General features: G+C 37.4%; 3 protein-coding genes across 3 annotated transcripts in view; 2 read left to right on the top strand and 1 right to left on the bottom strand.

Moving 5' to 3' along the window:
* The window catches only part of CCDC88A (coiled-coil domain containing 88A), a 164,472-nt gene extending 154,743 nt beyond the window's left edge, over positions 1–9,729 (top strand). Inside the window, exons 30-33 of the mRNA XM_044663347.1 lie at positions 1,006–1,268; positions 3,219–3,684; positions 7,809–7,910; positions 8,594–9,729. Coding sequence (XP_044519282.1) covers positions 1,006–1,268; positions 3,219–3,684; positions 7,809–7,873 — 794 coding nt within the window. The 3' untranslated portion in view covers positions 7,874–7,910; positions 8,594–9,729. The remainder of the gene's footprint in view (positions 1–1,005; positions 1,269–3,218; positions 3,685–7,808; positions 7,911–8,593) is intronic.
* Positions 9,730–14,046: 4,317 nt separating this feature from the next.
* On the bottom strand, positions 14,047–17,422 carry LOC123234717 (prolyl-tRNA synthetase associated domain-containing protein 1). The gene is made up of 2 exons (XM_044660671.1): positions 17,311–17,422; positions 14,047–15,907 (listed from the first exon to the last, which is right to left on the bottom strand). The coding sequence occupies exons 1-2, from the start codon at positions 17,392–17,394 to the stop codon at positions 15,482–15,484; spliced, it is 510 nt and encodes a 169-aa protein (XP_044516606.1). The 5' UTR covers positions 17,395–17,422; the 3' UTR covers positions 14,047–15,481.
* The window catches only part of MTIF2 (mitochondrial translational initiation factor 2), a 54,295-nt gene continuing 44,900 nt past the window's right edge, over positions 17,393–26,787 (top strand). The window contains exon 1 of the mRNA XM_044659474.1: positions 17,393–17,516. Coding sequence (XP_044515409.1) covers positions 17,393–17,516 — 124 coding nt within the window. The remainder of the gene's footprint in view (positions 17,517–26,787) is intronic.

Here is a 26,787-nt window from a genome sequence, read left to right as displayed (position 1 = left end):
GAAGTGGCTGAGGGCCGGGTTTGAACCTAGGACCTCCTGTCTCTAGGCCTGACTCTCACTCCACTGAGCTACCCAGCTGCCCCCTAAAAGCCAATTTTTAAAAATACTTTTAGTTTTTAAAGGTAATGGGTTTTTTTAACTTTGAAATATCTAATGCCACTTTTTATTTGTAATATAAGATTTTGCACATTACAAAATATTTTCATATAAATATCATTATGTAAAACTTCACAGAGTAGATAAGGCAAATGTTATTATTTCCATATTCCCATTTTTATATATAAGGAGCTACATTTCAGAAGGCCTTAATTACTTGCATAGGATCACACATCTAATTAAATGGCAAAATTGGGAACAGAACCCAGGTTTTCTGAATTCTTCCCATATCATTCCTCAATTATTGGAGTATCAGTTCTCCATTTATTTCAGTTTACATACTATTTAGGTTTCTGGTATTTTTAACTTCTTTTAAAATATTTTACTTTGAAGAAAAATTAAGTTTGTGTAAGAGCAAAGGAACTTTATTAAGTAAAAAGATGAACCTGTCATTTTTCAAAGAAGGAAAGAGAATTTTATTTAAATGGCAGAAAATTAAAATAAAATATTAGCAACTAGAATTGTCAGCAAGTAAAATTAGCTTCTAATATTCCTTGAAAACATTTTTCCTTTTCTGTTTGCATTACCAGCACTTAACACAGGGCTTTGCACATAGTAATTTCTTACTGAATGCTTTTTCCTGGTTTTATTCATAAATAAGTGAAGCATGAATTTTTTCCTGTGTGGACTAAACTAGGAGCTGTTTTTAAATTAGTTATGTAATCCATTTTATTAAAATAATAAAGCAGTAGACTAGTGACATCTTTAAAATGTTGAAAACATTTTCAAAACCATTTTTTAAGGGTAAGTATAGCTCTGCATAAAATGAGGGCCCAGACAAATGTAATATTTGAATTGTTTCTCTCTTATTTCTGCTTAAAGAGTTTTTAATATCATTTGCTCTAAAAGCAGGTGCAGTTAATAGTCAAAGCAGACCTCAAAGCCATAGCAGTGGAGAATTTAGCCTACTTCAAGAACATGAGGCATGGTCCAGTAGTAGCAGCAGTCCAATCCAGTACTTGAAGCGGTATACCAGATCAAGTCCTGTGCTCCAGCATAAAATGCCAGAAACCCTAGATAGCCAAGCCAAGATGAAGGCTGGTTCCCCTGGGAGTGAAGTGGTTACTCTACAGCAGTTTTTAGAAGAAAGCAACAAGCTTACCTCAATACAGGTAAAGTACCAAGAAAAGAGTGATTATTAAGGATGTTAATTTCTGTATGCTAATGTAAAAAATAAAAGACTTCTTAAGGGACATCATAAGTTGTTTTTATAATTGCAGATTTTCTATTGTTGGCTAATAGAAAGCAGCTTGGGGAATTTCATAGCCAGTTACATATATACATGTGTGTGTGTAAATACCTCTGTGTGTGTAAATACCTCTGTGTGTGTGTGTGTGTGTGTGTGTAAACCCTTATTTGTGAGAAAGATGTATGTTTGAGGATACAAATTTTTGCTAATGTATATGAGCCATGTAATGCAGAAGATGTTGATATAATACATGCTTAGGCATCATACAGTTCATTATATATTGGTGTGCCTGAAGTCAAATGAAAAAAGTAAGCTGTGACAAAACTAGAATACAAACTGAAACATTGTTAACTACCATTAGCTTGGCCCTCTAATTTCATTTATATAAATTAATGTTTGTAAGTGACAAAATTTGCGTGACATATTGGCAGATCGTCTGTAACTTGAAGTCTAAAGTACACTAAAGGTTTAAGTGACCTGTGTGCATCAAAAGCAAGATTTGAATTCAGTTCTTCCTGACAGAAGGATTTTTATTTTATCATTGAGGAATTATAATAGGCTACAAGGGAGTGATATGACCTGACTTGTGCTAAAGTGAGAATTGGCCAATGTATATAGGGATTGAAGAGGAGAGAGACTAGAAACATTGAAGGTGCTATTCCAGTAGTGTAGATAAGACTCAGTAAGGGTTTAAATTGAGTGGTAACTGTGTAAATAGAGAAAAGACAGAATCAAGAAATTTAGACTTAGAATTGGAAGGTATTGGTAGCTAATTAGATGTGGAAGGTTAGAGTGGAAGATAACTCTGAAGTTATAAATCTGGAAAGAAGATGGTTCCTTCAACAAAATCAGGGAAATTGGGAAGAGGAATAGATATGAGAAAAGATTTTGGATATGTTTAGTTTAAGTTTAATTTAGTTTAGTTATGCTTATTTGACATCCAGATAGAGATGATCCAAAGCCAGTTTGTGATGCAAGATTGCATTTGATGTCCATGCTCCCTACCCTTAATAGTTTCCTTCTTGCCATGTAGGTAGCAAAATGCTACTTGTTCATAGAACATAGCATCTCTAAACCTCTTACCAAAGGCAAATTAACAAAATAAGCTTAAAGCATCTCAAAGAATGTTTTTCATCAAATCAAAGCTACGAGGAAAAGGATTCATATTGTCTGAAAATGGTACATTTGGAGAAATTATTATACAATTCTAGTATTCCAGCAAATTATGTCAATACAATAATAATTATAAATATTTTCAACTGGATTATGCTACTATTAAAGTTATTTTTTCAAAAATTTCTGCCATAAAACCTCATTAATTCTCACATTCAAAATTTATGTTAATTGCAGTCAGATTTATTAGGTCATATCTGGAGTTAATAATTTGAGAACTAATCTAAAGTTTTGTAAGCTTGCCCTATAAAGATGTTATTCCAGCTGTTGTTATAGATGTGTCTCAAAAAAAGGTTCCTCCTTTTCACAGAAAGCAGTAGAAATCTATTTACATGAATGATTTATATAGATATAGATACAGAATGGAGATTGCTTAATCCCTTTAAAAACTTTTCCTTATAACAAGCTTATGCTGTAGATAGTACCACATATGATTGCCACCGTTTTACAGATGGAGAAAATGAGGCTTAGAGAAGTAAGAGGTGAAGTGACTTGTCCATAGGCATATTAGAGTCAGATCTTAAAATTCAGGTCAGTACTTATTTAGTCTTTGGCTTTTTATATTGAATACAAACCTTAAAAGCACACACACATACACTTTGCATTAAAAAACATCAATGAAGATCTCAATTTGCCATTAAATATAGTGATATATGCAGTTAACCATTGATCTGTGTTGATTTTATTGTTGTTACTACAGATGAAGTCTTCAAGCCAAGAAAATCTTTTAGATGAAGTAATGAAAAGTTTATCTGTCTCTCCTGATTTTATGGGAAGAGAAAAGGCAGTTAGCTGTGGTCTTGTTAGGTCAGTAAGTGGAAAAACCATAGCTGACTTTTCTGATGGACGATCAACTAAGGCTGACCAGCTCGTGAGGCCCAGTCCTCGAAAGCCTGAAGATTCTTACTTCATTGGTTCTCCAGGAAAACTTACGTCATCAAGCACTCAAGGAAAGGTCAAGTTAGTGAAAGAAACCTCTGTGTCACAACGACAATCAAAAGATAGTAACCCATATGCTACTTTACCTCGTGCAAGCAGTGTCATCTCTACAGCTGAGGGCACTACTCGAAGGACAAGCATTCATGACTTTTTGTCCAAGGACAGTAGACAGCCTGTGTCAGTTGATCCATCACCATCTACAGCTGATAACACCCCATCAACATCTAGTGAGTACTGTGTACATCAACAGCCCCCCAATTTAGTTCACAGTTCCACATATATTTTAGATTCCCTTTCACAAAGTGATTTAACCACAGCTATGCACTCAGCTTATGTTGTGTCTACCTCTGCTCAGACTAGAAATTCAAGAACTGAAAGGTCAAATTTTCATGACAAATCCTTTGCAACCATTAATGTGTTTAGTGACACAGTAGGAGTATTAGCTAATGAAAGTGCAGGACCCTTTTCTGTGAGTCATCTAGCCCAGCCATTTTTATCCTTGAATACAGAATTAGTTAGTAACATAAGTGGGTTACCCCAAAGACCAGCTTTCCAAACTAATGATCAGACATATGTCTCATCACTTCAAGTTGTACAGAAAGATAATGAACAGCCTTCTGAGAACCAGAAATCTAATAATAGTAAGCCACAGTTGTCTCTAAATAGCAGTGAAATTACTCCTCTTGCATGTCTAAATCCTGGTGAGATAGAACCCCCATTATTGGTCTCTGAGGATAATCAAACTGTTTGGTATGAATATGGTTGTGTATGATAAAAAAAAATTTGAAATGTATGTCATCTCATGTGCTTTGTGTGATCTCTTACCTAATTTAGGAAGCTTTCTACTGAAAAGCCTTTTGTGGTTAGGTTTATGTTTAATTTTTGAATGGTGGTATCGTGTTCAGCATGTGTATGAATGTAAAATTGTAACCACACCAAAGCTTGCATGAAATATTAATTGCACTGTATATTTTTGCATGCCTTTGCCAGCCTTAACAATCCAAGCTTAATGTTTCATATTTTTGTTTATCATCTGACAAAAATATTTTGTTACCTTTGTTTTACCTAAAGCATGTTTTTAAAAATTGCATGCCATGCTTTGTAAGGAAGGAACCTCTGAGCTAAATTTCAACAAAAGAAATTGCTTCTAAATTGTGTTCTGGTCCTTTTTTTTAATTGCATTATCTATATACATTTTTACAATTAAGTAAGAAAATTCATTTTTCCTTTTATTGTAGAATACACATTTCATTTTGCACAATGTACACATGTACAATACTAATGAGACAAACATTTCAGAATCTTTAGTTATTTATGGCATATGATTTTGCTTTTTGTGCAAATCATAGTTAATTCATTGCAAGTATGAACCAGAGTCCATATTTATAAACATTGTTCAGATTTAAGGCATTGTTAACACTCAAAGGAATGGATTTTTTGAGTGGTCAATAAAATTAATTGTAACTAGGGACTTTTTCCTTAATTCTTTTCTGTTTTTTTTTTTTCAATTCTCTCTGGTGTATAGACATGCACAATACTATTATATCTACTTAGGATGAATTTTCCATAGAATCAAATAGTACAATAACTTTCTTTACTTTTTAATATAGTATATGATGATAATAAACAATCATAACATTGTGGTGGGATTCTTGTGCACTAATAATAAAAAATATCTAAATTAGAAAATGGAAGAAAAGTATTTAGGAGTTATTAGCTCTATGATTAATATTTTTTAATATTTGAACTAAAATAGTTGCTAGCAAAAATGAAGGTTTTTGAAAAAAAACATAAAAAAAGCATAAAACTCTAAAATTGTAATTCAGGGCTTTTAAAATTACCTTCTTTATGCACAGTATGATTTCTTACATTTGTTTTAAGCATATATCCTAGCAAGTTTTTGTGGTATTTTTTTTTTTTAGTAAAGAGTTTGAGAAAAATACTTGATAGGTTCAATAATTTAGGTATAGCAGATCTTTGAAAATAAAACTAGGCAAATTTGATCTCTTGTTCTTTTTTTAAAATAGATAAATGTTTTGTTGGTTTTTTTTTAACATGTCCTTCATTTTTTAGTGATTCCTTTCACACCGAATAGAACATTCTCATAACAAAGATGTAAAAAGCTACAAATCAACAACTTGGTATCATATCTGACAAACTGAGAATTCCTTTGTCCACATCTTGTAGTCCACCACCTCTTTGCCAAGAGGAGAAAGAGTATATTTCACTTTGCATCCTCTGAAGTCAATTTTGGTCACTGATATCTTTCAGTATTATTTTCTTTTACATTATTACATTTTACAAATGGCTCTCTTTGGTCACCACTTACTTCTCCTTGCATCACTTCAGATGTACTTTGCCAGGTTTTCCTGAATTCTGCATATGCACTATTTCTTGGGGCCTAATAATGCCTCATTACATGCCTTTTTGAAAAGTACTGCCTTAAATATTTTTGTACATATGGGACCTGTGCCAAGTTCTTAAAACTATAAAATCGCAATGTCCAGTTCCTTGCAGAAAACAAGTTGGACTTCTGATCTTCCTCTTTAATTATTTTTACCAGCATTTTCAATATGAATATAGCCAAAAGCAGTTTAATCTGGTGCTCAGAAAGAAATGTCTTAAAGTAAGACTTCTTAAGTGGTAGAAAATTATCCAAGAAAAAATGAATGAAAAAGATGTCTAGAGATCCTTTGTTTGATAAAAGCATGTTTTAGATAATTAGTCTTTCTGTTCTCATAGGACAGTATTCGAAAGGGCTAGGCCATTCTCATTCGTGTTTTTGGCTTCCTATGTGTTTCATAGCCAATTATCTCTAAAAAGAGTCTTGCTGCAGATGTAATACAGATGAATCAATACTTTTTATCCTCCTTCCTAACAGATTTTTCAACATGAGAAATGAGTCTATTTTTCCTAACTACTTGTACAACAACACAATCTCAATATTTTCAGTGTTAAATGCTATTAGTACCATAATCTAAAAGTAGATTCAATCCATGCAACTTATAGAAACAAAAATTATCTTGTTCCATATGCAGTATAGATGTAGATGTCTCTAAATTTATGAAAACTGCCCATTTTTTATAGTTTATCACAATTTTAAGTGTCATGAATCTAATCTTTAAGTCTTTACCTTAAATATAAGATGTTACTTTAAAAAAGAATATACTCTTAATATTTAATAACTTTAAAAAAGGATATACTCTTAGTATTTAATAACTTAAAAAGAATAAAAAAGAATATACTCTTAATAACTAATCCATTGACAAATTAGATTTTTAAGAAATCATCTCTATAAATGGCCAAATGTGATTCATTCACTTTATTCATTTACATCCATTCATTCTTTAGCCTAGTTTATTCTTTTAATTTCCTATAACAAAAGTAATAGCATCAAAATAATCACAGTAGAATATTTTTAAAAGTAATGGTACCTCATATAACTGTCCTGTGCCACTATTTAATACTAATTTTGTCAAGCAAGGCTTTTTATTTTTTTAGCCTACTCAGATTTGAGTTGAGAGCACTCCTGGATTATTATAGTATACATATATATTTAACTACTACAAAAATATTTAGAAATTTATCTTAAGGAAGATTTTACTTCTCACATTTAGATCTCTGAGGAACTATTTTTACTTAGTTAGAGGATACATAGTTTGTGCTTACTTATGCCTGTATATATCTGTGTGTGTATATATATAACATATATACTACTCTCAAAATATACAAACACAAACGTTATGTATAATTTATGGTAATACTAACAGTCAATCTTTTGAAATAATTGAGAACTTAAGATAGAACTTCCCCAGAGATCATCAGCTCTGGTAAAGATAATCAAAAGCTTGTGCCCCTAAACACCAAAACTTCTGTTTTTCTGTCTTTTACTGAATCATTGAAATTTTAGAGCTCTAACTCTTTTATTCTACATATTAGGAAACTGAGGCATCTGAAACATATAAGGCCTGGATTCTGAGAAATTATATCCATTAGCCTTTTGACATTTCGCAGTAATTATTTCTTGGTCCAAGGCAAATTTTAGGTGTTTTTTGCTATGAGCAATTATACTTTTCCCTTTATAAAATTTTCTTGAACTCCTGTTTTTATTAGTAAAGAATAAAAATATTGCATTGTGCATGTTTCCTCTACTGCATGCAGTCATTATTTTCTGCTTTACAAACAACACAACCATTCAAGTGAATAAATGTAATACTTAAACCTATTATACATTAAAAAGTTGAAAATGCAATCTTTATTTGGTAATAATTATATCCTTTTTCAGTCAGATTAATACCCTTCTCCCAAATCTTTGGCTAATTAAATAACATGAAATGCTTTTTTCCTGCAGATGTGGACACTATACAAGAAAGCAGGAATTCAAAAAGCAGGTCTAGGGAGCAACAAAGCTCCTAATTCTATTGCCCCCACTACATGAGATGTGGGCCAAGTGGTGAGTTTCCTGCCCAAAATGTAAATGAGATTAGTCTCATTTATTTAAAAATAAAATGAAACTAACAGCATTAAGCGTGAGCGTAAGTGCACATTGCATTAACAGATATAAATATTGCTTGCTTGATTAATTAATTGGTTTTCTCTCTTTACTATTAAAGTCATATTCTGTTGCTGTTGTTTGTTTTGCTTGCCTGGGCAGTGAGCAAAAGAAACCCTCCTTAAAGGTTTTTATTTGGGGAGTGAGGGAAGAAGGGGAAAATGGTATGCAAAATAACATTTTCTTTTTATAAATTTAGTCATGCTACTTAATAACTTTCTAGAATTGTTAAAGTTGATTTTTTTTTAAATTCAGTTTCTGAAAATTTTAAAACATATGTAAAGTTGTAATTAACTACAAATTGAGCCTTTTTTTTTTCACCTGGGGAGGGGGGATACACAACAAAGCATAATTATTGGAGGAACAAATTGGTGATTTTGGTAAAGTATTTCTTTTGAAGGTTTGATATTTTTAAGCTATTATAGGAAAATTGTTGCTGGAATTCTGTCACTTTCTTATCCCTATTAAAATATGTCTGGTGCATGTGGCTAGTTCTTTAGTACCTTTTCTGTATTATAGAACTCTTTGAAACCTTTAAGCTTTTCTCATATTTTCTTTCTTCTTTCTGCCTTTCAACTAAACAGAGAGAGAAAGTGTCCTTCAGTATCTCAGTATGAAGCCTTTATTTCTGAAGTAACAAGACAGCCGACTGTAGGAGTCATTAAAAACAAAAAAAAAAAAACAAAAAAACTTTAAGGGAACTTTTAACAATCCTTCGTGAATAGAGCAGGCAAGAAATGCAAACCTTCCTTCCTTCCTTCCTTGAATCAAGGAGCACTACCGGATCAACTGCCAAAATTTTTAGAAGGTCTTAGGACTTGTAGCACTTTGAACTGTTGGTAAGATCTACTGAATAAAGGACAGTTCTCCTCTCCCTGAGAACCGAGTATTTTATTGTTTCAAGAATTACTCCAAGAACAATCTACTTTCATCATTTGTTCAAGAAGTTAGCCATTGATTGCTCAATGCTTCTGCTAATTAGCCCAAATCTAGCCATTTATATTTAGTTCTGTAAATCTAAATTAATGCTCTTGTATTTTGTGGACTGTACAATATATCCAGGTACAAAAAATTTTTGGCATGTCACTGCCTATTTTTGGTTGGCAGACTGCATGATGTTACTCTTTAAAAAGTCCTTCCAATTATTTTGGTGCATACTACAAGAAAATTTGAGTTTGTGGGAAGACATGTCTGAGAACTCTACAATAAAATAGGAGCTATTAAAAATTAGCACTGAAATTCATATGCTTTCCATGTTCACCATTTTCATCACAAAGGAACACTAAGCAAACATACATGGATGTGGATGTAAGCCAGTTAATGAGTGATTTTCTGGAACTTTAAAAAATGAGGTGGTTTTCCCCTTCCCAACCCAACCCCAACCCCTACTCCCTCAACAAATGGCATTCCCAGGATAAAGCTGTCTTACTCTAAATATTTTAACTCATTTTCTTCCTTTGATATTGAGGTTTTTTGGTTTTTGTTATTTTTACATGAGAGCTGACTATTGCTTAAGAGGTTTTCTTATGGCAAAAAAAATAATGTAAATAATTTCATATGATCTGCATTTTGCCAGGAACTCATTTAATTATTGAGAATCATTTATTAATAAAAAACTTTTTTGTCCTTTGTAACTTTACATTAAAATTGATAACTATTATTGGTACTTTTGAAATATTTGTATGCATTTGTTACTCTAAACATTTGCAAGAAGCACAAAAGAATAAATTTAGTTAACCCAGGGAAATATACATGGATTTTGTAGTAATTCCCATTTTATATTAATATCAGTTTTATTTTCTTAGTAACATAGAAATGAAAATGCCTATTAATGGGAATTGATTACTCAACCTCAGTCTGTATTTATAGAGTTTCATAATATTCATACAAGTTTGAAATGAGAAATAAGTTTTTGTTTTGTTTTTTTTAAATATTAGGAGTTTACTTCTTAGGCTCTCAGTACCAGCTTACAAAGACATTTTTGAGATTTTCCATATTTGATGTATATGGTTTTTTTCCATATATTTCTGTATGTGGTTTATGAACTGTTTGTTTCATCACTAATCTAGCAGTCATACAAAGAGTTTCTTTTTGTTGAATGATTGCCACTAATGATATTGTATTTTAAAACTGTATTGTCTCAGAGAAATCCAGACAGCATGATGTTTTAATCAGATTTTTAGCGGAAAATAGGGTAACTTGGGTCTATCCTTAATGCCACTTTTACTTGATTTTTATTTTTCCATCCCTAAAACAAATCACATTTGCTGCCATATAATATTGTAAAGTTAAGACAACTCTGATACCCATGGATGAAAGGTGCTATGTAAACATACACAAAACTGCACAGAAGACATGTTTCAAATCTATTCTCTGGACTTTAAGAAAATTTCAAAACATTGTTAGATGACCAAAATCTCTAATGGCTTCTTAAACTAAAAGAAATGATCAGTGGGTAGCATCCCAATCTAAAGAAACATACATGTAAAAAAATATACCAATTTGATTCCAAGTCAGTAAATTTGGGAATAAAAAGTGAAAATTATGTTTTAGCTAAATACATTCAATTAAAAGAGACTTAGATTTCTATCAGATAACATCTACTTTGCAAATAGCACATGTCCTGGGGCCATCACTGAAATCTGCCATGTAATAAGTTGCCAAAAGGGGTCTGATAATCATAGGTTAGCCTCCCTGCAACATTAATATCCTAAAACAGTAATCCTGCTGGGTTATTTCAGGAACGTAGTACAACCTTAGAAGTGGAAAGAGCTTAAGGGCAGTCCAAAATGGTACCATTTTAAGTAGGCTGGGAATTTAACCTAAAGTAACCCGGGAGGAAGCAACTGAGGAGAAACAAGATGGTTACTGAATAGTTTTAACTGTACTTGATGGAGATAACTGCCATAAAAATTTCTCATTTCCCGTTTCATGAGGAGACCCTATTAGGTGGACAGCACTTTTTTTCATGTACAATCTTCCTCAGTCAAATCACAGATCTACCCTACTAGAATCTGAAATGATGACATTTTTTCCTCTGGCCTGCTTGTATAGTATTTTGGTTTCACCTGAACCAAAAGCTCAGTCTCAAGAAAAAAAAATTCAACATATAGGGTCATAGTCTCATTTTTGATAGCCACAAAAGATTCATTCTACTAAATAGTGCTTCACACAGAGGCATATGTAGAAGTTTTTGGTCTAAGTTTTGGGGTTGGTGATTACCAAAGAATTAAATGAAACAGGTTTGTATGTAGCACCTTTCATGCCAGGGCATAGTAAAACCCTCTTTAAAATTTACTTGTGCTCATTATTGAATTGCAGCCACTTCTCACATCCCATACTTTGTTAGCTAATACTTTGTTAGGAGTGAAAAATGTGTTGCAAAAAAAAAACAAAAACAAAAACAAAAACAAAAAAAAACTGGAAATACATGGGAGGAGAGCATGTGTAATAAATAACTTGAGAATTTTTAAGTTGCTTCTTATGAAAACATGTTTTTTTCCTGGCTACATTTAATCCCAAGTTGTATTTTTCTTTCTTTAATATTTGTTTGGAATTAATGAAGCAGGTTCAAAAAAGGAGCCCATTATCAAATGTAAACCTTTGTGTACATGTTTAAATAGTTTGATAATAATGGAAATGCCTTAAAGGGAATGCTTATGGGTAAAGTGGCACTTATAACAATCTTTAACAAAACTTTCTTATTTAAAATTGTCTTTTTTTTTAATCAAGGGCTCTCTTTCTAAATGTCTGCCATTGTACTTATATAACTGTTATTAAATACCAAATCAAATAATACAAATTCTGTAACATTTCCTTTAAAACACACTGTTGGGAATCTGGACTTGTGGTAAATGATCTGAACATTTGATGATCCCTGAACACTTTAGGAATTAATCCTGCTTTTTTGTTTTGGGTTTGTTTGTTTTTTTTACCTTCATTTCTTGAAGATTTTAGTTTTTGACACAGGTATTCTTTAAAAATGTGTTCATTTGAAGTTCTGTTATCTGTTGTCAAAAGAGACTCAAGATAGAATTGAATTTTTATAACTAATGATCATTAAAACTACAAAAATTAATTTTAGCTGTGTGGCAGTTTGGAATGACAAAATGTCATTTTGAATCCCCCAACACCTCTCTAACAATACCTTTTAACATAATTGAGAAAAGATTTTCAAAATTTCTTTATATTAGAAACAGCTATTCTCAAGTCTATGAAATTTTTCACTTCTCAGATTTGGAAGGGATCTCTCAGGATTCATTTAGTCCAACTTAAAATCAGAATTCTTTCTACAATATTTCCAACAAATTGTCATCTAGCCTCCATTTGAGAAATCTTTAGAGATGAAGAATTCCAATTTTTCATTTGGTCTGCATAGTCGTCTTCTAGTCCTTCCTTCTCGGTCAAACAAAACAAGCCTAATCCTTCTAAACGTTTGGCTGCCATGTAACCACTAAGTCTTTATCTTCTTTAGACTAAATACTTGGTACTTGAACTCCTATGACATTCCTCACAATTTTATTTTTGGGATTTCTTTCAGTAAGTGATCCAGTGGACTCTATCTTAATTTTGTTGTTTAAGAACTGTAGTTCTAAATAGTCATGATTTTCAGGAAGCCCAGTGACTTTTAAATTATCTTTCCTTGACCTGTTATCTCATGGACCTCATTTTTTTGGACATTGTTTTCTTTGATGTACTCATCTCCCCAATTTTAGTTCCTGAACTGGAGCTTTCTACAAGGACCAGTTTCCATCCTTTTCTGAACTTCTGAATAGGTTTTTTGGGCCTGTTTGGTTCCTAGAGTCAAACCCCCGATTTAATCTAAAAAGTTCAGAGTGCTAGATCTTCAGGGTCCTTAAGAGCCTCTCAGGAGCAGGACAAAGTGCTAGGGACCTCCAAATGCTTTTATGCTGCTGACCATTGTGCTTTCCAAGGGCCTCACCTGTTCCAAGGTCCTCACCTGTGCGCTTTCTGATTACCCTGCCCTGCCCTGAATCTTTCATGAGGGACCTTCCATTTTTCCTGTCTCTGGACTCGGGGTACTTAAAGCTAGATGTTTCTGGGCTGGGGAGCTGCTGTCTTTTTTTTTTTTTTTTAAACCCTTAACTTCTGTGTATTGACTTATAGGTGGAAGATTGGTAAGGGTAGGCAATGGGGGTCAAGTGACTTGCCCAGGGTCACACAGCTGGGAAGTACTTGTCTGAGGCTGGATTTGAACCTAGGACCTCTTGTCTCTAGGCCTGGCTCTCAATCCACTGAGCTACCCAGCTGCCCCGCTGCTGTCTTATTTTTGCCTGCACCAGCACTGGCTTTTTTGGCAGACGCCTTTCCTGTGGGATTTTGTCTTGGTGATTTAGAATACAGTTCTTGGATGGAAAAAAATTGTTTAGTGTAGTTTTCCTTCTCAGTCATTATTTGGTCTGGCACTAATTTAGTATTTTTGCTGGAGTAGGACCTAGGGTGATCTGCCTCTGTTCAGCAGCCGTCTAGGCCAGAAGACTAGAAAATTCATTTTTATAAGAAAAAGGAGGAAAATAAAGGTAATGCTTTATCCCAGTGACTTAAACCTCCCTCTGGATATCTACCCCAGGTTCTTCAGATGCAAGGCCCTAGTTCAGGGGAAGTTAATCCACTCATCTTTGGAGTTCTAGGACCCAAGCCAATTGTTTGGTGAACTAGGTGTGTATTCAAAACTAGCCCATTTAGCCTGACATCATAATCTCTTTACCTCACCCCTTCACAGAAAAATCCCCCCTTTCCTGGTCACTGTTAACAACCTGAGAATGGAAATTTCTTGAGTACTAGGGACTATTTAAAAATATTTGTATTCCCTGAGCTTAGCAGTGTATGGGCACACAGTCATAAATACATTTTTGTTCATGCCCCATTAAGTTTCCCTCTACCCTGATCCACCAAAATAGGTTCTCGGTCTTTTTCTGGCTCTTTTTTAATAGTAGTACGGTCTAAAAATAGTTATGTAAGTAGTTAATACGAAAACATAGTAACATACACATAGAAAAACAATGTGAACGTTTACTTATTTTCTCTTAACATTCTTTACTGTGTTACACATGCAAGGATTTTGGCTTAGGATTGTTCATATACAATGGATTTAAAAAAAAGTAAATCTAAGTTATTTATTTTAGAATTAATATTCATATATAATGGAAAATTGAGCATTCTGTTAAAAAATAAAAAGCCAAAAAAAAAAAGGGCTCTGACATAATTTAGGAAGGAAGGATGAGGTCATATGAGAACTGGTTGCAAAAACCTGTGATAATTTAGCCTAGAAAAGATTTAGAGCACACATACTCTGAAATTCTGTAATTCTTAGATATCTTCAAATATTTTAAGGATTATCTTAGGAAGGGATTAGATTTGTTCAGATTTTCTTCCCCCTCCTTTCTTGGTGCTTCCCCCAGCCCTTCCTGGAAATAAAACTAGGCAGTAAAAATTAAAGAGGCAAATTTGGCTTGATAGAACATTTCCTAACAGCTATGTAAAAAGTGAAATGGACCACCTTTGAGAGTATTAAGTTCCAAGTTTTCAAACAGGGAAGAGAGGAGAATAAGCATTTATATAGTGCCTCCTTTGTGCTAAACACATTACAAATACTTTCTCATTTGAGTCATTTGAGACACTTGGAGGTAGTAGGGGCTTTTGCCATTTTACAATTGAGGAAATTGAAGCAAATATTAAGTGACTTGTGTAGGGTCATTTAAGATAGTGAATCAGATTTTTAACTTGGATCTTCCTGACTCCAGACTGCACCACCTAACAGAAACCGGACAGTCACTCCTTGGGCAGAATGGCCTGACATTAAGCACCAAGATTTTTTTTTCATTGTCATTTAAGCCAGTGATACTGAATGACCCCAGATTTTGAGAGCACTGAGGCTTAGAGAAGTGTAACTAACCTGTTGTTAACTCCTACTCTCTCATCCCCAAACTGCAGTACGTTTTGAAGAGTCTCCTGACCCCCTAGTCATAGCATTGCCATATTAGGAGTGGCCTTAGGTACAGTTGGCCAACCTTGCTCGTCCAACTCTAAAAATTAAATCATTTTATGGAGTCTTCTGACTCCTCGAGCCTTGGCCTAGCATTTGAAGGCCTCCATCAGCTGGTTGGAGGGTTCCTTTCACAGACTGTTCCAACCCACATTGATTCTTAGTTCTATCCCGAACTCCCCTTTACCAGAGTATATTACTCTCAGTATTCAGTGCTCTCTGATCATTTCCAGCTAAAAGTAGGCTTTAAAGTAACTGGGAGCCCTTGGGTCTTGCCCCTATCACATGCTATTCATTATTGCCCCAAGCCCATCTGAAGTTCCTTAGAAGATCCTTTATGTCCATTGTTTAGCTCTGGGCCTAAAGATAGTTCTCATTTTCTCCATACTTGATCATTTTAAAGTAAATTTCAGCATTTGGGACAGTTTGCAAAGTTACATTTTATTCAAAGTTCTGGCCCATTGGTTTAATCAAATTTTAATATTATAGGGTCATGCCCAGTCTTCTTCACAAAGGTGAGAAAGTCATGAGGGCTCAGGCCCATTGTGGCTGTGTTGGTCATTGGATGGAAGTACACCTTCTCATACCCGCCTTCCAGAAAAGCGGCGTCCAGGACAAACGTCACGTCTCCCTGGTCGCAGAAAAGGGCCAGGGGCGTGGCGCAGCCCTGGCCCACTCGGAGCTTCTCCAGCATGGACGTCTCATCAGCAAACCTCAGATTGCCACTGCCCACACCCAGCTGCTTGGCCAGCTCGTTCAAGTTAATCTTCCTATCGTGAAGGACAGTTACCAGCCAATAGCTCTTCTTCCTTTTGTCTTTAAGAAACAGGTTCTTACTGTGGGCCCCTTTCAGATGCTCGATGTGAGGCATCATTTCTTCAACTGTAAATACCTACAAAACAGGAAGGCTCTTAAAGACACCGCGGCGTCCCCACGGGGCGGCCTGCTTCCACTGGGGTCCTCCCCTTCCCATCACCGCCCTCCCGTGCCCAGCCACTCGGGTTGGTTTTTCCCAGGGAGCGTATGACCTCTGCTCTGTGCCAGGCACTCGCCTAGTGAGGGTGGGTAGATGAGACTAGAAGTGGGGCGGGGGAAGGCAGCGCAGACTAACCATGGCATTAGCCAAGCCCGTAGACTCCGGAGAGCTGGCTTCAGACACCCGAGTTCAAATTCTGTCTGGAACATCCTAGAAGGGGAAGGGGGTGCAACTCCAAAATAGCCCTTGGGCTTGTTTCAAACTGCGGAAATCTATAGCTCCTCAGAACAGTTGTTAAATGCCCAAAATAGGGTTAAAGGGGAAACGAATACAATGCGGTCATCAAAATATCTGGAGGGCCCGCCCCCAGGTCAAGCATCTGCTCTGAGACTAAGGGGGCGAACTTGCCATTCATGCCTTCGCTGCTGAGCCCACGCGGGGGTTTCCTTGACAAAGATACTGGCGTATTGACCGTTTCTTCGGCGTGTTAACTGAGGCAAAAAGCGCCCCCTAGCCCGTGGCCTCGCCTGGGCTTGTGGGCCTCACTCTGGGCCCAGTGCGCCACCTAGCTGCCCACGGGGCTTGCGCAGGCTCCTCCTATTAGTGGACCATAATCCGAGTGCATTTCCTAAATCTAAACACGCGAGGCTCGCCCCCTCAGGACCCCGCAGCGGGGTCGGTGCTGGAGCGCGCCTGCCTCTGCGCCCCCTACCTACCGGCCAGCACTGGCGCAGCAGGGGTCACCACCATTGCGCGGGCCTCGCCATGGGGGTAGGAACCCAGGCCGGGCACTAGGAGACGATCCGGGCAGCCACCTCCTCCCACACCCCACAGCCTTGGCTTCACGGAGGCCCTGGCCCTGGCAATGGCCTTTGGCTCCTTTTTGACCCCAGCCAAAAAGGCGGCTCGGTGGCGCAGTGGACAGAGCCGTAGGCTTGGACCCGGGAAGACATCTTCCTGAGTTCAAGTACGGCCTCAGTGTGACCCTGGTGAAGTCACTTCACTCTGCCTCCATTTCCTCATCCGAAAAATGCGCTAGAGAAGGAAATGGCAAACCCCTCTAGGGACTTTGCCAAGAAACCTAGAACATTTGGACACGACTGAACAACAATCGAGCTAAAGCAACACCGGACGCGCTCTTCGGGGTGATTTCTCCCTAAATTCCAAAACAATGTAAGAAAAAGGCCAAACTTGGCGAACACGGGGAGAGACGCAAAGTAGAACTAGCGTGCCCCGGGGGCAGCTCGCCTCCCTCCCCGGGCGCCCCAGTCCTCCCTCAGGTCCGCAGGCGAGCTCCGGCACCCCGACTCCGGGCTCACCTCGGGGTGATCCACGCTCACAGTAGGGATGGCCAGAGCTCGGAGCTGGGCTTCCAGGGCAGCGCGGAGCTCAGGCCCCGCCATGGTGTCTGCCGGCGTGGCTGCCGAGACTGGGGGCGGAGAGGCGGGGGCGGGGCCCGGCCGGCTTCCTGCCCTCTTTAGTTCTGCTCCCGCGGCTAGCCCTACCCCGGCAGCGCTGCGGCAGCGTCCTCCCTCTTTTGCCTCCCTTCACCCAGTTCCCAAGAAGTGGCTTCCAAGGGGGCCTCCAAGGGCTTCTTAGTCTGGCTCCAACATCTTGCTAGACTCATTGCAGCTTCCCTTCACACCTTTTCCGTTCTAGACAAACTGGCCTTTGAGGTTTTTTTTTTTTTTTTAAACCCTTACCTTGCATCTTAGAATCAATACTGAGTATTGGTTTCAAGGCAGAAGAGCCATAAAGGCTAGGCAATGGGGGTTAAGTGACTTGACCAGGGTCACACAGCTGGGAAGTAAGTGCCCGAGACCGTATTTGAACTCAAGTCTTCTGGACTCCAGATCCAGCACTCGCTCTGCTGGGCCACTTAGTTGCCTCTGACGTCTAAATTTGCCAGTTTGCAAGTTTCATCCATTATTCCTGATTCTACCCTTTTGGACCAAATGGGAGAAGCTTAATCTTTCTTGCACAGGACAAATATTGAAGATAGTTAACATGTCCCCTCTGAGTCTTCTCTTCTGTGATGAAGCATTCCCAATTTTCTTTTTTTAAAAAACCCTTACCTTAGGGGCAGCTGGGTAGCTCAGTGGATTGAGAGCCAGGCCTAGAGACAGGAGGTCCTAGGTTCAAATCTGGCCTCAGACACTTCCTAGCTGTATGACCCTGGGCAAGTCACTTGACCCCCATTGCCTATCCTTACCACTCTTCCACCTATAAGTCAATACACAGAAGTTAAGGGTTTAAAATTAAAAAAAAAAAAAAAAAAAAACAACAAAAAACCCTTACCTCAGATTTTAAACTGTACTATAAAGCAGTGGTCATCAAAACAATTACTGGCTGAAAGAAAGAATTGTGGATCAATGGAATGGATTAGAAATAATTGACCTCAGCAAGCTAATGTTTGATAAACCCAAAGAACCCAGCTTTGGAGATCAGAACTCACTATATGACAAAAAACGCTGGGAAAATTGGAAAACAGCATGGGAGAGATTGGGTCTAGATCAACTTCTTACAGGCTACACCAAGATAAATTCAGAATGGATGAATGACCTGAATATAAAGAAGGAAACTAAGTAAATTAGGTGAACATAAAAGTACATCTGTCAGATCTGTGGGAAAGGAAGGAAGACCAAGCATTTGATAGAGAACATTACAAAATGTAAAATGAATGACTTTGATTATATCAAATTTAAAAGGTTTTGTACAAACAAAAACAATGCAACCAAAATTAGAAGGAAAGCAACAAACTGGGAGAACATTTTTATAACAAAACTCTCTGGGGTTTAATTCCCCAAAGCATATTAGCCAATAGGGCAGCAAAGGAAAGTGATAAATATTGGAGGGATGTGGCAAAATTGGGACACTAATACACTGCTGGGGGAGTTATGGATTGATCCAGTCATTCTGGAGGGCAATTTAGAATTATGCCCAAAGGGCTTTAAAAGACTGCCTGCCCTTTGACCCAGCCCCAAAAAAGATAATAAGAAAAAACACTTATACAAAAATATTTATAGCTGAGCTCTTTGTAGTGGCAAAAAATTGGAAAATGAGGGGGTGTCCATCATTTGGCAAATGGTTGAACAACTTGTGGTATCTGTTGGTGATGGAATACTAGTGCTGAAAGGAATGATGAATTGGAGGATTTCAATGTGAACTGGATAGACCTCTAGGAATTGATGCAGAGCAAAAGAAGCAGAACCAGAAGAACCTTATACATAGAGACGGATACAGTGTGGCACAATTGAATGTAATGGACTTCTGCAGCAATACAATGACCCAGGACAATCCAGAGGGACTTATGAGAAAGAACTCTATCCACATCCAGAGAAAGAACTGTGGGAGCAGAAACACAGAAAACAACTGCTTGATCACATGGTTTGATGGAGATATTCCTGGGGTTTTGGCATAAAAAGATCACTACTGCAAATATGAATAACATAAAAATAAGTTCTGAACAATGATACATGAATAACCAAGTGGAATTGCTTGTCAACTCCTGGAGGGTGGAGGGAAGAGGGGTGAAAAAAATCGTGAACTGGAAAAATATTCTAAATTTAAAAATAAAAATAAAACCCCCTACCTTTCATCTTAGAATCACTGCTATATATTCTAAGGCAGAAGAAGGGTAAGGGTTAGGCAGTGGGGGTTAAGTGACTTGCCCAGGGTCACAGAGCTAGGAAGTGTCTGAGGGCATATTTGAACCCAGGACCTCATCTCTAGGCCTGGCTTTCAACCCACTGAGCCACCCAGCTGCCTCCAGCATTCCCAATTTCTTCATCCAGTTGTCATATGACACAGACCTATGCTTTCTAGCAGCATACTGGAGGCAAATTATACTGGCTCTTGAAAGCTGATTGTTAAATTTTTCAGTGTGAAGCACTTATATTTTGAAAAAAATCAAAGAATACTACCAATTAGGACTTAATTCATTGTTTTGTGATTATCTAGACTTAGAATAGTGATGGTGAGAATGTTAATAATGCAGATTCAATTTAAAAGCATATAGAAACAATTTTTGGAGAGTTAATCATTTAGCATTTAGCAGATAGTGCTGTCTTCATCCTTGTTACCCTTCTCTGGACACTCTCCAGTTTATAGGTATGAACTATGAATATGGTAGAACTATTACTTCCTCACTCTAAACACTTAATGAAGGATGAGTTAGCCTGGGGAAATATTTGAGGCAGGACTACCCTCCAGAAGGCTACCGATGAGCACCTGTACCTAACTAGGTGAAGAGTGAAGGATGCCCAAATGGCAAGACTAGATCAATGGTACAATCATGGCGCCTCCACAGCAATAGAAAAATTGGGAAGAGTGGAAGGACGGGGTGAGTTGGAGCAGGGGAAGATGATGAGGTTTGGACTTGTTGAGTTTGAGATGTTTAGGAGACCATCCAATTCAAAACGTCTGAGAGGTGGTTGGTCCTTTGGGACCACAGCTCAGGAGAGAAACTAAGGCAGGATATGACGCCCTGAGAATCATCTGCATAAAGATCATCCTTGAGCCTGTTGGAGAGGATGAGATCACCAAGTGAGAGAGTATAATGAGAGAAAAGAAAAGAGCCCTGAGCAGCCCCAGGACAAGTCTTACACTGACATATTGAGGGAATAGTTGTTCAGGTACAGGCTGTGATAGATAACATCTTCCCTTCCAACTCAAGATTCCATGATTCTATGACTTTTACAGTGTAATACATAAGTACCTACTACTTAACCCAGTGAAAAGAGTAGATCAGGGCTACTCTGTTTTAATTCTTTGTCTTACCTCAAGTCACAGACCTTGGAAGATAGCCAAGAGAGCCTGAATACTGTCTAAAGAGGTCCAGGCATCGGTCCATTTGGCTAAGATGAAAAACTTCCAAAAGTTTCTTCTGCTTGCCAAGTCAGAATTGGAAGAGAGACTTGAAATGTTTCTGGTGATAATGCAGCCTGTCTTCTCCAGGCATGCATCCAAATTACTGAAGCTTCAAGATTTTTCATTAAGATCAGAACCTCCAATTTCACTTTTTTTTTTTTTTTTGGATAGCAAATAATTGTCACCTGCAAAATGGAGCCCGTTTCCCATAAGAAATGGTCTCTTTCGTATACAACATAATCGTCTTAATTTACCTAAAGTTATTTCTGAAGTATGACCAGCTTAGTTAGTTCAATATACACTTTTTTTGTGTGTTAAAGAAGAAGCCTGATCAATTCAAACAGAGCCGATGAAGATATTTTGATATTTTCATTAGGTAAGAATGAAAAGGAGGAAAAATGAAATAGTAAATAGAAAATTTTTAAAATGAACAAGGCTGGACATTTAACTAGAGTTGATGTCAAATTATGGCATCATACATGGTAGCTTTTGTCTCAGTTGTGGTTCTGTCTCCAAGGAAAATATGGGTAATGCCTAAATCTGAGATGCCCCAGAAAGTCGTAGAAAAAAATCCTTTTTTTTCCTCATTACTTCAAAGAAATGAATGACCAAAATAAATGTATTTGGTACAGCATGAGTATTGGGACTTATTATACCATAATAAAAATTATTATATTAAAAAATTAATATAAAACAAGTATGTAAAATTAAAGATCAGCAAAGGAACCTTTGTCCTGGTCTAAGCAACTAACTGTTTTTAAACCCATTCCCTGTAAGCCCTAATGCCATGCGGTATAAAATGAATGCACAATGAATGAGAGCCTCATAAGCTGGCAACTGCTAGCACCTTCTCATCTAGGCTTTTCCAGAATTACGAGCTGCCTTGCAAAAGGAGATGAACAACAATTTGTTCTGAGCTGCTTTTCAATATACTCTGTGATTCTTCTTGAGCATCCATCCCTGCCTTGGCGAGCCCCAGAGCTCAACATTAGTGAATGGAGCCTTTGTGTCCAGTGTTGAACCTTGTCAGCAGGATGTTCTTGGAATAGCCCAAGAAAACGGACTTCCATCTAACAGAGTCGCCTTATTAGATTTCTGTGACCTGTTAACGTGTGTCTGAAAGCAGAGTAGGACCATGTCTTCCTGCTATATTTATTTCTTTATGTTTTATCATTTCAAAATGATTAGTCTGAATAGTTTAGGATACAAGAGCTATTTTGGAATCTGTGCCATAGTCTGGCTAGCTAAGTATAGAGATTAAGAATGATTTTCCTCCATGAAATTAACTTACAAGTGGAATAAATTTGCATTAATTCTAATCAAAATTGAAGGCTGAGACCAGAAGTCATATCATGTCAATGCTCCACTCAGCGTTGATTAGGGATTCTCTATTTTTTTTTAAATCTCTGATTTTAATAACTGTTAGCATAAAAATATCTTGGGAAATATGTTAGATTGTAATGCAACAATCCTACATGAACATGAATAATGATTACGGTCAGAAATAAAACCCACACTCGGTATTTTACATATTTTCCTTGAAGCAATAATCCCCTCGATCATTAGAACAGATTCTTTGATATTATTAGAAATATCGATATAAGTAAAATGTGGAGATGGAGATATTTTAGTTTAAAATAAGAATGTCATAATGTCCAAATTGTTATATTGGAGTTGTGACTTTTAAGTCAATGTTTTATCTCTAATTTTATTGATTATAATTTTTTCTTTTCCAAACATATTCTATTGCTATCTTTGATTTTCATGTCATTTCTGGATATATTTCTCCTTTCTCTTATACAGTAAGCCTTGCTTTTTTTTTTTTTAATCCTTATCTTCTGTCTTAGAATCAATACTACATAAGAGCTAGGCAATGAGGGTTAAGTGACTTGCCCAAAGTCACACAGCTATAGGAAGTGTCTAAGGTCTGACTTAAATCCAGAACCTCCAATTTCTAGGCCTGACTCTCAATCCACTGAGCCACCCAGCTGCTCCCTAAGCCATGATTTTTAACAATTACTTAAATGTTTAAATTATGAACTTGATATTCATCAATATCCATAGTAAAGAAAGTCCTTTGGAGATGAGTCTATAATATAGCTTGAAGAGGGATGAAAGTATAGACTCCTTGTTGATATTCGCCCAACATCCTCTATCTCTTGTCCCCCATGCCTAGAATTCTCTCCCTCCTCAGCTATGTCTATTGGCTTCCTTTAAGTCCCAGCTAAAATCCTACCTTTTACATGAAGCATTTCCCAATCCCTCTTAATTCTTTTGTATTTTCTCTTTTGGTTACTTCCCATCTTCTATATATCTTCTTTGTTAAAAAACAAACAAGCAAAAAAAGATATTCTGAAAGCAAAACCAGTAGACTGGCCAACTCTTCTTAATCATGTGGAAACTCTCCTGAACAAGAGTCTACAATACACCCTTGTGTAAGCTTTGAAAAATATCCTCTCATTTATTTTTTTACTTTGTTCAGAGCTTCGCTCAGGCCTGTTATGCTCTTTCATCGTTTTTTATTCCTATGTACATTATTTGCTTTATGGAAATAGCAATAAAATCTAATCTGTTCTCCATCAGTAATGAAATCCCCGACATCTTAGCCCTACTCACAGTTTGAGTCTAGTGAATAAATGGGCCTCTTGGTCATTGAGGATTCTGAGAAGAGGACAACTTCAGGAGAGCAGATACATTCAGGACTGAGCCATAATTTCAATACCTTTTTTTTTTTATAACCCTAACCAAAGCCAAAATTATGCCCTAAAGAGAAAGCCACTTCAGCCATCTCCATGGCATAGAATATTGGTGTCATACACAAATAGAAAGGAATCCCTACAAGTTTCATATTGACTTAGAAAACAACAAATTAACATTATTTATGTTGTATTTTTATTGAGTTTATTAAACACTTCCTCATTACACTTTAATCTGGTTGTGCTGCTAGCTGCTTGGGCCTTATTTGATACCTCTAGTTTAAGACACCAGCAACCTAAAAAAAAGAGGTAAAAAATCCAAATTAATGCTTAACTCCCACTTACGCAACACCCCTTCCTCCATAGCCTACCTACCATGTTCTGTACTAGCATTTGCAAAAGAACAGAATCCCACAATCTGGCCTCTGGGGGTTGATTTTCTCATGTGGGCTTCCATGTAATCTAAGACCTCCTCCACTGTGGTCTCATCCATGCCCTCAGGAAGGGAGGTCTTGTTCAGGTCTGTCTCTTGGTAGGGGTAGAGGGACTGGGCATTTATGATAGGCCAGGTCTGTCAGTTAACAAATGTTTATTAAGCACCTACTATGAGCCAGGCTGTCTGTTAGGGCTAGAAAGGAAAATAAAAGCCAATCTCCGCTCTCCAAGGAGCTCACAGCCTAATGGGAGAGACAACATGCAAACCACTAACTCTGTACAGAGAAGACGGGTGCAAGATAAACTAAGATAATCAGCACAAGGGGCCCCTGGCATTAAGGAGGATCAGGACAGCTCCTTGTAGAAGGTGAGATTTTAGTGGAGATCTGTAAGAAATAAAATGGATATAAAAGGATAGATTTAAAAAGATTATGGTTTTAAAAGATTTATTGGTAGCCATTAGAAAAATGAAGCCACATGCCATGTCGAGTCAATTTAAAAGACCCACCATTACCTCCGTCACTATGCTGCTTCAGCCAGAAAGAGCGAGTGCCCATCCTGGCACTTCCTTTTTATTCTTCTCTCTAAGGTATTACGCTTCCTGTCCACATGATTACACAAGCCAGGAATCATGGGAAATGTAGTTTGAAAGACCCCTAAACTTCTACAGGAAGTTTAGATTAGAGACCTCAAAATTAGTTCAAGGATGCCCAAATTTCCATACCACAGATCCGACAGAAACCAGGGAAGTTAGGAGGTAGAGATGAAGAGGGAAGAGTTCCAGGAATGGGGAAGGGAAAGCCAATGAAAACACTGGGAGTCAAGAGATGGAATATTTAGAGTGAGGGATAGCAAGAAGAATAATATCACTAGATTCCAGAGTGTGTGAGAGGAAGCAAGTAATAAAAAGACTGGCAGGGTAGGAATGGGTCAGGTTATAAAGGACTTATTTAAAAGACAAATAAGGAATTCTATATTTAATCATGGAGGCAATAGAGAACCATTGGAGTTAATTAAATAGGGTAGGTGAGGGGGGTGTCAGCTGAGTAGCTCAGTGGATTGAGAGTCAGGGCTAGAGATGGGAGGTCCTAGGTTCAAATCTGGCCTCAGACACTCCCCAGCTGTGTGACCCTGGGCAAGTCACTTGACCCCCATTGCCTCCCCTTACCACTCTTCTGCCTTGGAACCATTACACAGTATTGGCTCCAAGACAGAAGGTAAGGGTTTGAAATGAATGAATGAATAAATAAATAAATAAATAAATAAGCAAGTAAATAAATAATTAAATTGGGTAGGTGGGAGGGAAGGATTGTAATATGGTCAGACCATTGTTTTAGGAAGATCATTTTGAAAGCTGAAAGGAAGACAGACTGGAGTGAGCAGAGATTTAGGGCAATGAAGCCAACCAGCTGGCTAATGAGAGGATCTAAGCGGATGGCTGATCTCAGACTCTCTAGGAAGTCTCAGGAAAGATGGATGAGACAGGTGGCTGGACCTGGGTTGACCCAGGGCTCTCTGGAAATGTCCTGGGGTAAAAACAATGGCTGGGAGGCAGGTGGCTTAGATCTAGGGCTCCCTGACAAATCCCTGGAGAGAGTTCCATCTAGGAACAGTGTCCACTCTTTTTCCCCTTGCACCCCAACTGTGCTAAAATGGGGAGAAATTTCCCAACTCTTTACAGCAGTGAAAACCTCCTAGCTCATACCAGTGTTACTCACACAAGCAAAAATTAGCATAAAAAGAAAGAGATGCTGTCCTTCTCCACTACTAGCTGTTTCCAGGGATGTTGGGGGGCGGCTGGCAAGTCCTCAGATGCCAGCTGAGGGCAGAACTGGAGAGGTTTCTGCCAATCCTGGACTGAAGATCTCTGCCTTTTCTGAAGGAGCCCAACACTCCCCCAACTGATGACAAAGCCAAAGTAGCAAAGACAATAGCTGCCATGGAAGAGCAAGTCCCACTGAGCAGAGGAAGAGCAGTGGAGCAGCCCAGCAGAGAGAGTCTGGGGAATCCCCCCTGAGATACCATGTCCAGTCAAGCATGATCTTTCTCCTCCTCCTCTCCTTCCTCCGCTTAATCCTGATCTTCTCAGGCTAGCATTTATATAGCTCTTTAAAGTTTGCAAAATTTTTACCAATATTATCTCGTTTGATCTTCACCTAGGAAACAGGTGCAATGATCCTCCCCCATTTTACAGATAAGGAAACTGAGGAAAACAAAGGTTAAGTGCCTTGAGCAGGGTCACATGGAAACATGCCAGAAATAGATCTAGAATTCGAGTCTTTCATGACTTCCAAGATAGCTCTCTATCCAATATGCTATTTCTCCATTTCTCTCCCCTAAGCCTCCAAGAACAAGTCTGAAAAAGTCAAATTAAAAGTCATCACCAAACTGGTTAATTCTGAGACAGCACCTGCAGCATTCAAAACACAGGTGCTCCATAGACAGAAAAATGTACATATAGTATTTTAATGTAAAAGATCTCTTCAATTTGTTACATTCTATTATTAAGTACATCCATTCCATTTGGGTTCTTCATCTATATCAAGAATTTAAGCTTTTTTTTTTTTCTGATTGCCTTTATTCCCCTCATTCTTTAAGCCAACAAATCATTCTTATTCAGATGTACCATTTAAATAATTTATGTGGTTTACACACCAATGTTTTTTTGTTGAGCTCAGCAGAATGAAAATTTACAACAAAACCTTTTGCTGTTTCCAGAAGCAAGTTTCCTTCTACTTTATGGAATCCTGATATAAAAGATATATATATATATATATACATATATATATATATATA

This window comes from Gracilinanus agilis, chromosome 2, assembly GCF_016433145.1.
Source record: "Gracilinanus agilis isolate LMUSP501 chromosome 2, AgileGrace, whole genome shotgun sequence".
In the NCBI taxonomy this organism is placed as follows: Eukaryota; Metazoa; Chordata; class Mammalia; order Didelphimorphia; family Didelphidae; genus Gracilinanus; species Gracilinanus agilis.
Note: the sequence above shows the minus strand (reverse complement) of the source record. Positions and strands in the feature narration are given on the sequence as shown.

What these genes read in the sequence shown, in the direction of transcription:
- LOC123234717 (XM_044660671.1), bottom strand. Translation starts at nt 17,394, where the DNA reads ATGGCGGGGCCTGAGCTCCGCGCTGCCCTGGAAGCCCAGCTCCGAGCT. An exon ending in TGAGCGTGGATCACCCCGAG is followed by an intron (nt 15,908 to 17,310) that starts GTGAGCCCGGAG and finishes CCTGTTTTGTAG; the next exon opens with GTATTTACAGTTGAAGAAAT.